Raw genomic sequence first — 9,385 nt, 5'->3', positions numbered from 1 at the left:
ATTTGGTGTGACTGTAGCTGAATATTATCCCCAACACTCTAAGCCCAGCAGGCAATACTTTTGCTTTAAACGTTGAGATAGTTGGTGTCAAAACAGTCTGTTAGCAAAACATTTTATGAACTGCAATAGGAATTTTATAGAAAGTTTCATAAAGTAATCACCAAATAAACATCCATAACTGATGAACTTTTGGAGTCAGTTGAAAATGGCTGCAACTCAGTCTGTTTCACAGATTATGTTAAAATCAGAGGTGGTAGTAGCTGAGAGTCGTACATAATCTATACGCTGGCTATATGGCAGGGGGATATACATTCCTTAAAGGAATGTGAGACCTTTGCTTCATTCATCTGCTTCTTCATTTAAAAACAAAGCTTTTCTACTCATTTCGTTTTGATCTGTTCTTAAACACCAACGATAGCTCCACAAACCGACATGACGAAACATCGATCTCCTCAGCAGGACTTTTAGAGGAAGCATCACTTCTCACCAAGGAGGTGCAACAACACCCGAGTGGCGATATCAGTCCAGCTGCAGAAGAGTTTGAGGAGCTCACTCTTAGCTCCAACGTCATCAAACTGTTGAGTCATCGCTCTCAGGTGATGGTGGTGCAAGTGAAAAATGGCTGACACCAGTGTGGCTGAGAGGCCTGAAGCTGGTTTGGGACGATGGAAGCATAAACAGGCAGATCATGCAAACAACAAGGCAGTTTGTTTATTGTAATCTGGGTTTGTTTGATGCCGCAGCAGGAAAAAAGCCTCCACAGTCACGTTGTTTCGTCAAACACAGAGAAGCCTCCACAGCTGCTGCCAGATGTGATAGAGCTGGCGGTGAACCTGAGGATGATCAGTGCACATGTTTCAAGCCACCCTTCGTTCAGGTTTAGGGGGTTTAAGTGCAAGTGTCTCATTTTCTTCTTTCAGGTTCCTCCTCCCAGCCTGCCGAGGCCTCATACTGGGTGAACAAACTGGTACACCAGTCTCTGAGACACGTCGGGCTTACGGATGATGCCCTTCTTATAGTATTGACGAATGGAGCGGCTCAGCTTGTCGTAGTTCATGGCAGGTCGGTTCTTTCTGAGTCCCCACAGCCGCGCCACGTGGGCCGAGTCTTCGATTTTAAAAATGCCTGCAGAGAAACACGAGGTTTTTAAAGCAATGTGCTTCAAGTACTTCACTGTAAATTGTTTTTAATTCCATAAAATGCTCTGATAGGAAATGTGAAAGAGTTCGATCTGAAAGCAGATGGGATGAGTTTTAAAGAGGAATAAAAGTGAGTAAAAGTGTTGGAAATGTTTTATATCATTAAAGATTCACCCACCAATATAACAACTGGCCACCGTTTTCAAAACTGAAATCTTACTGAGTCATCTTTTATTTTGAAAGGTTTTGTATGTGAGTGTGACAGTGACGATGGAAGGATGAACCACAAACAAAACACAAATCTTTTCACTCAAAATATCTACATATAACTCTGTAAAATACCATTTCTTAGCTGTAAAAACACAAATGTTTTTAATTATTTTAGGTGTGTGTTTTCCCATTTGCTGCTTTTTGCTACCTAGTTGGCTACTTTTAGTTTGTTGATAGATTTTTATTACTTTTGACTTAATGCTTAAAGTTGTATTTTTTTTTACCTAGCATTTGCTGGATTTAGCTTTAAGCTAATGTTTTGCTACTTTTACTTAGCCTTTTAGTAGTTTTTGCTCACATTCACATTTTCCTACTTTTAGCTAGCCTTCTTCTATTTTTAGCTTTTAGCTAGCATTTTGCTACTTTTAATCCAAATAAAAGGTTAAAAACCAAAAAGACTGGACTTTTATTTTGAAGATGAAGATGGTTATCAATTAAATGTCTGGAGTGTGTGGAGTTGCCAGCTTTAAAGAACTGAGGCCTGGTTGTGTATCTAGATTCAGCTGCAGATTAGACTGGAACTACAATGGAGGCTCGTTAGGGTTCTTCTGGCTCATGAGAGATGTTTTGGTCACCTGCATGAAGGTGTGAATTGAAGAGGATCTGACCTGGAATCAGACCTAATGCTGTATTGTAGGCTTTTGAAATTTAATCTGAGACCTCTCATGTCCAGTAGATCATGAATATTTTGCTAACAGACATTGATTCCTATAATCAAGGACAAAGGTTTAAAAACAGATTCTCTGCTAAGGTCACTTATGGTGGCCATCTTGAATCAAGCTGACTTCAAAACAATCACTTGTAAAGCTATGTTTAATGAATAATTTCTGCACATATCAATAAAATCTGTTGTGATTCATGAGATGTTTGTCTTTAGACAAAATCTGTGCCACTAAACCCTAAATTCTGTTCGTACCCGTGCTGTCATACAAACACATCCTGCTGAACATAAACTCTATCATTTAAAGCCTATGTGTCAAACTGTTAAAAATCATAATATATTTTTAGCTTTATAATGTCACCCCTACTGTCCATAAAAGTCTCATCCAACAAACCTAAAGTGTCCCATGGGCCACCAGTTGATAACCACAGTTGTAGCAGGTTGTTGATGCTCTGGACACATTTAATTTAGTGAATGAAGGTGTAAAAATGGCTTTTTTTGATCATAAAGGTTGCAGACTCCTGAGTTAGGACATCCACTGGTCGGGAGAGTTAATATAACGAGGCCTCTCACACAGTCCAGTAAAGCCTGGAGCTCCTCTCACTCCAGACATTTTTGAGCTGATAGAAGTTACATGTTCAGCTTCAGAACAGAAGTCCAGTTGTTTTTGTTTTTAATATTTTTCTTTGGATTGTTCATGACCTGGATGATAGAGAATCCTCATCAGCATATTTAGTTTTTACCTAATGCTTTGCTCCTTTAATTAGCTTTTTACTACTTTTTGCAAAACTTTAGTGTCTTTACCTAGCATTGAGCTACTTTAAACTCAGCTAGCTTTTAGCTTTTTAAACGTTTAACAAACCTTTTGCTAGTTTTAGCTAACCCTTTGTGGCTTTTGGCATGTTTTAGCTTGTCTTTTTGCTCCTTTTAGCTTAGTGCTTGGTACGTTTAGGCACATAAGCTACATGGTCAGCATTAGAGAACCTTTTTAGTTTTTAGTCAAAACAGAAGAAAAGCTCAGCAGAGGTTCTGCGGCTCTTCCTTCCACCAACTGGTGACCACGTTTCTCCTTTTCTTTTTTACAAGCTGAACTGTTAAACAAGTTTAAAATCACCTTGTTGTGTCATTCCTCTGTTTGACCAACAGCCTGTGGGTGAAAAGGTCTGGTGATGCTGACTCGTACCTTTTTCTTTGTTTAGCCAGCGGATGCAGCGTCCGTAGCTGTGAGGTTTGAGCAGGAGCTCTCGGAGGAACTGCCACAGATGAATAGGTTGACCCGAACAAGACGAGTCCGCTTCGGACCACAGCTCCTCATGGCCTTCGCAAAACGAAATTAAAATGTTTTTATTTTAATTTGTCAGGTCAGTATGCTGTGACTCTCTGATACGAGATTATGAATTCTTACATTGATGTAAATTTTTGACCACTTTGTGGATTTTATTGGAATTGGTTAAGTAAAGAAAGCAAAAAAGTGTTCAGTGCATTGGGTTTGTTTTGCTAAACTTCTTGTGACTTTCATTAAGGCTGGTTAATATCTTTGACTTTGGAGGAAATCAATTCTACCTGTAGTTTTAGTCTCCACGACTGAACACCTCTCCTTCATCCAGGCAGCTGGAGATAAAAGAGAGACAGACAATCAATCAGAAGAAAAAGCTTTTTCTTTAAGTTAAGTAATTCCAGATGAACATTACATTAATGCAAACGTTTTCAAGCCACCCCCTAAAGTGTTTTTTTTCTTATTCCCAGCAGACAAATGTTCCTCGTGGTCTTTATGGTGGCCCTGATCAGTAGATTTTAGGGCTTCCTGGAGGTCTTTTAAAGATTTGAGCTTTGTCTGGTTTATAACTCGTTTTCTGTCCAGTCACTGAACCTGCTCATGACGTCAAACATTAAAGGACAAAGAACAAAAGTCAGTCATCCAAATGAAATCTACAGCAAGTGTCTAAAAGTCATGTCTTTTAGAAAAATGAAATTAAAATAAAACAATAATCCAGCTCAGATCACCTGACACAGGAGACCTGGGGAGATCTGGGACCCTGTGTACACAAGTTCATTCCACCTCATGTACCACATGTGATGTGAATGACAATAAAGGACCTTGATCTTGAGAGCCGAATCATCTTTCAGTTGGTCACCTACATGTCAAGTTTTCTGCTAATAACTGGTTAACAATTTGTCGGAACTATAATAAACAGTTTTTGTTTGTCTAATTTGTGTACTCTGGTATTTTTCAAAGATTGGACAAAAGAAATGGAAAAGAATTGTGTCTTTGGTTCAAGCTAGCAGTCGCACTGTTGGTTTCCTGTTCACAGCTTTGTCCGTGCACTGTTTGATGACTTTTACCAATCGTGCTATTTTAACCATTTATATACAAAAACGTTCAGCTTGATAAAAAAAAAATAAAAAAAAACTTGTACTTGGACTTTGTTTTTTTGTCATTTTTACTTTAAATATTTCACTTTACTTTAAATAAAATGTTAGAAAAACATAGAAATATCTTCAGCTACTTCTTAAACATTGTTCCCTATTAAACATGCTTTAGCATTTTTGTTTTATTTTTGATCTTCTTATGCTAGTTTTAGCTTTTAGCTACTGTTTGTTACTTTTAAAATTCAGCTACTGTTTTGCTACTTATAGCCTTTAACTACAATTTAGCTTTTTTTTAGCCTTAGCTACCATTTAGCTTCGTTTAGCCTTTAGTTACAGATTTTCTCATTTTAACTACTGCTTTGCTGATTTTAGCTTTATGAATGTTTTGCTACTTTAAGCCACTATTTGCTTGTTGTTTTTGGTCATTTTAGCTACAGTTTTCATAATTTTAGCTTCAGCACCTGTTTTACTACTTTTAGCTACTGTTTCTCTACTTTTAGCATTTTGTTAATTTTAGCTTTAGCACTGACATTGCTAGTTGGTTTTGCTTTGGCATTAGCTTTACCATCTTTACCAAATAGGTTCTTTAGTAAATTTCAGCAAAATTATTTAGCAGTCAGCATTCACCTTCACAAAAACAAACAAACAAACAAATATTTCTCCAGGTAAAATTTGTTGTTTGTTCATTTTTCTGTTCTGTGTATTCAGTAACACGGCACATCATTTCAGTTTTACAGCTTTTTTAAATTTCCAAATGTTTTATAGGACACTTAAAAAGGTACATTATTGGATTGGGCAGCACGGTGACGCAGTTGGTACAGCTGCTGCATCTCAGTGAGCAGGTCACCACATCAAATCATGGCTGGGGGGCCTTTCTGGGTGGAGTTTGCATTCTCTCTGTACATGCATGTTTTTTTTTCAGGTACTCCAGTTTCCTCCCACTGACTAAAAACATGCATGTGAGGCTGATTGGTAACTTTAAATTGTCCCTAGGTGTGAGTGAGAGAGTGAATGGTTGTTTGTCTTGTTTTTTCTCTATGTGTCCCTGTGATGGACTGGAGACCTGTCCAGGGTGTCCCTGCCTCTCACACAGTGACTGCTGGATATGGGCACCAGTGACCCCTGTGACCTGAAATCGAAGAAGTAGGTAAAAATAATGGATGGATGGATGGATGGATGGATGGATGGATGGATGGATGGATGGATGGATGTTTTATAGAACACTTAAACAGGTACTGCCCTGAAAATGAGTGGTAAAAGTATCTACCTATGAGTAGGTTAAAAGAAGTGTAAAGTAAAATGGGAAAAGTAGCTAAAGTCCAAAAACAAGCAACCTTTGTAAGATCTTTAAAAAAGCTTTGCTACTTTAAAATGTTTTAAGAAAGTCAGGGCCGTTGAAAGTAAAGAACATAAATTACAATCTTTTCCCACATCATTCTATACAAACAGACTGGAGCTGCCTCTCAAACATCACACCAGCCACACATTAGATAACAGAGTCATCAGGAGGTGTAGCAGGTTACCATCCTAAATAAACATTCCTCCAGTACCTGACTTCCATATGTCCAGGTGAGCGTGCAGCGTGTCTCCACACAGCGGGGAGCGCTGGCGAAACTCCTCCTCGCTCATGGCACACAGATCCTTTCCGGTCAGCTCCTGAAAGGCTTTTCCTGCGTGAGGTAACTTGTACAGATGTTCAGTCCATAGCAGCCACTTTTGGACATTTGCTGTGTTCCACTCAATCGGGTCTGTGGGAGGATAGAAGAAAACCACCTGAGCTAGAATAAAAAAGTACTTAGTACTAACCATGTACAACTGAGAATGTGTCACTAGTTAATATAATTCCAGCTATTTTAGCTACTCGTATAAAGCATTCAGCTCATTTGGGACATACAGTTATGACTTTTGCTTTTTCTAACTTAAAGAATTTATATATTTAACTTGATTTATCTTCATTTTTATTTATGTTTTACTGGAGTGAGCTTTTAGCTATTTTGCAGGTTTTTAGCATTTAGCCGCCAGTTCCCTGGTTTTAGCTACCATTTTGTACATCTTAAATTTTAGCCACAGTTTTTCCCATTTTAAATTTTAGCTACCGTTTTTGCTAATTTTGGCTTTTAGCTGATTTTTGCTGGTTTTAAGCTTTTAGCATCTGTTTTGCCAGTTTTAGTGTTTGACTCATGTTTTGATGATTTTGGATTATAGCTACAATTTTGCTAAACGTGTTTTAGCTATTGCGTTTGCTAGTTTGGGCCTTTAGCGAGTGCTTTGGCAGTTTTAGCATTTGTGTAGCTAATTTTAACTTTTGGTCTGCTTGTTTTAACTTTATCAACTTAGTTTAAACTCGAGTAAATTTTGCCAGTTTTTTAGTTTCTAAGAAAAACTGCAATTTCTTTAGTTAAAACCCACTTTTTTCAGCAAGCTAAGAGTCATGCTAGGTCATTTTCTAGCTTTATATTGTCATAGATAATAAATCTTGTGAAACCACATGTAATTATGTTTTTATGCCTCTCCACTTCTAATCAGGAGAACAGATGACTCGGGACCATGAAGGTTTATAACAGCTAAAGGCTGTACAATACATAAAAAAACACTTCCTTTGTTTGCTCTCCAACCAGGAGAGACCTCGCCCTTAAGACTGTGTACACGGCTGCAGGCAGTGGAGAATCATCACTGTCACAGTTCAGAAAAACTTTTTAAAAGATCAGGATTAAACAGATCCTGGAGCGGGCAAACACAACTTTGTGTCAGAAAGGAGATAATTTAGAACATCTTACAGTTTGCTTTAAGAATATGTTGATTTTGGAAGTGAGGTTCAGTAGCTCATAAATCTCTGAATCAACATTTTAATATTTGCAAAATGTGAACAACACATATATTTTTTTCTTTTGTCAGTTATACGTGTTAATACGTTGCAATGCCTCATGAAAATGACAAACTGCAGGAGCAGGTGTGGTGGTGGGGCGGCTGCCTACCTGGGGTGATGTTGAGGAGCTTGCAGGCAGTTTCGATGTCCTTTAGCACCTCTCCAACAACCATGCTCTGAACCTGCTCCAGAGACCGCTCCTCCTCCTGCCCCACCAGCCCAGGAGACAGGCCTTGCTCCTGGCTGTCAATGATGGGACACTGCTCCGGTTCCTCCAGGTTCTCCATGTGATTCATGGGCACGGCCAGCATTGGGGAGGCATCAGAAACTTTTACCAGCCAAGTGGCGTCTTCAGTGAGAAGCATGTCATAGCAGGAGAAGTGAAGGCCCGGGACACCCCTTTCCAGGGCTTCAATGTTTGGTTTGGTCTCAACCATCTCCCAGGGATCTACAGAGCTTCTGTTTCGCTCCAGGAGGATGAGGGAGTCCTCCGTCTTTACAATTCGGGACCCGTACCCTTCAGATAAACTGCTCACTGGGTGTGACATGGCTGCTGTCTGAAAATAAACCAGACAAAACAAGCAAAGATACATTTCTAACCCATGATCTGAAGTGGATCTAAGAACCGTACAAACATTGAAACAAATACAAAATGGCATTTTGGTACTTTAAATCAAAAGAGCTGAAACTGACAAAACTTGAGTGGTACCTTTCTCAATAGCTCCTTATTTGAAACTCTTCAGCTGCTAAACCAGTTCAGTAAGAAACTCCATCAAAGTTCAGTCTGTGTTTGTGAGCTGAGCTGATGCTGGTTATTGCTTTATAGGAACACCAAGTTCTAATGAAGATACTGGGAAGAGAACCCTAAGGAGAGTAAAGCGCACACAGCGCTGACGGGCATGGGGCAAAATGGATTGGACTGAGTCTCTTATTTGTGGGTCAGTGGCCCAGAATGGTTGGTGTCTCGGGGGTAGGTGATTTATATTGAGACCTGAGGCAGCTCTGCCGCCTATTTGGGCTTTCAAGGTGCCGCCTCTGCAATCCTTTGTCTCCATTGCCAGCTGGAGATTTTAATCAAATAAAAGTCAGATAATGCAGAGGGGAGCATGAACAAAATGTGCTCCAAACAAACCACATGCCTGAAAAACAACTCGTACAGTTTAAATAATAAGAAAAACCTAGACTGAAGAGTTTAATCCCAACTCACCTTTGATTATTATCAAAGGTGCATTTATAGACGTAAGCTGTATCACAAGCGTAATCTCACATATGGCACCAATAATTTGTACCTGCCACAGCTGGCATATGGAAAGACACATTACTGTCACACACCAGGCTATCAGTGGTGGAGGATGAGGTGGCAGTAAAGGAAGTCCACAGTGCACATGTTCAGTGCTTGATTAGATCGATTTGTTCCAAGGCAAACAAATTAAGTCTCATAAAGTTTGCAAAATATTTGATTGCATCTATCAACCCAGAAACAACGTAAAGAACGAATCTGAGGTGAATGTACGTGAAAATAAACTTTCTTGAAGTGGTTTTGTTTTGTCTCCATTAGGAAAAACTCCACATGCAGAAAAAAAATCCTACAAGTGTCTCGTAATGAAAAAATTAAACGTTGGATGTGAAAGAATTTTGAAAGAAAAGCTTTGCAGAGAGTGGTGAAGGCTGCACAGAGGTCAGTTGGAGTCAGTCTCCCCACCATCACAGACATTTACACGTCTAGATGCAGGAAGAGAGCCACCTGCATCATGAAGGACCCCACTCACCCAGCACACACACTTTTGCTCCGCCTCAGGAAGGAGGTTAAGGAGCATAAAGTGCGGAACCACTAGACTGAGGAACAACTTCTACCCTGAGGCTGTTAGACTCATGAATCTCTAACCAGGATAATCACTGTGAAAAATCACATCATGTTGCTGCTGATCTGTTTCATATTGCTGTGTTCATTCCTATCTATCTATCTATCTATCTATCTATCTATCTATCTATCTATCTATCTATCTATCTATCTATCTATCTATCTATCTATCTATCTATCTATCTATCTATCTATCTATCTATCTATCTATCCATCCA

General features: G+C 39.2%; 1 protein-coding gene across 1 annotated transcript; it reads right to left on the bottom strand.

Annotated features, from left to right (window-relative positions):
• Nucleotides 1–945: 945 nt before the first annotated feature.
• Nucleotides 946–7,854, bottom strand: LOC119412335 (SAM pointed domain-containing Ets transcription factor). Its single transcript, XM_037679323.1, has 5 exons — nt 7,416–7,854; nt 5,991–6,188; nt 3,634–3,681; nt 3,254–3,388; nt 946–1,125 (listed from the first exon to the last, which is right to left on the bottom strand). The coding sequence occupies exons 1-5, from the start codon at nt 7,852–7,854 to the stop codon at nt 947–949; spliced, it is 999 nt and encodes a 332-aa protein (XP_037535251.1). The 3' UTR covers nt 946.
• Between the last annotated feature and the right edge of the window lie 1,531 nt (nt 7,855–9,385).

Source organism: Nematolebias whitei, chromosome 7, assembly GCF_014905685.2.
Source record: "Nematolebias whitei isolate Nwh7 chromosome 7, NemWhi1, whole genome shotgun sequence".
NCBI lineage: Eukaryota > Metazoa > Chordata > Actinopteri > Cyprinodontiformes > Rivulidae > Nematolebias > Nematolebias whitei.
This window is presented reverse-complemented; position numbering and strand designations above follow the sequence as displayed.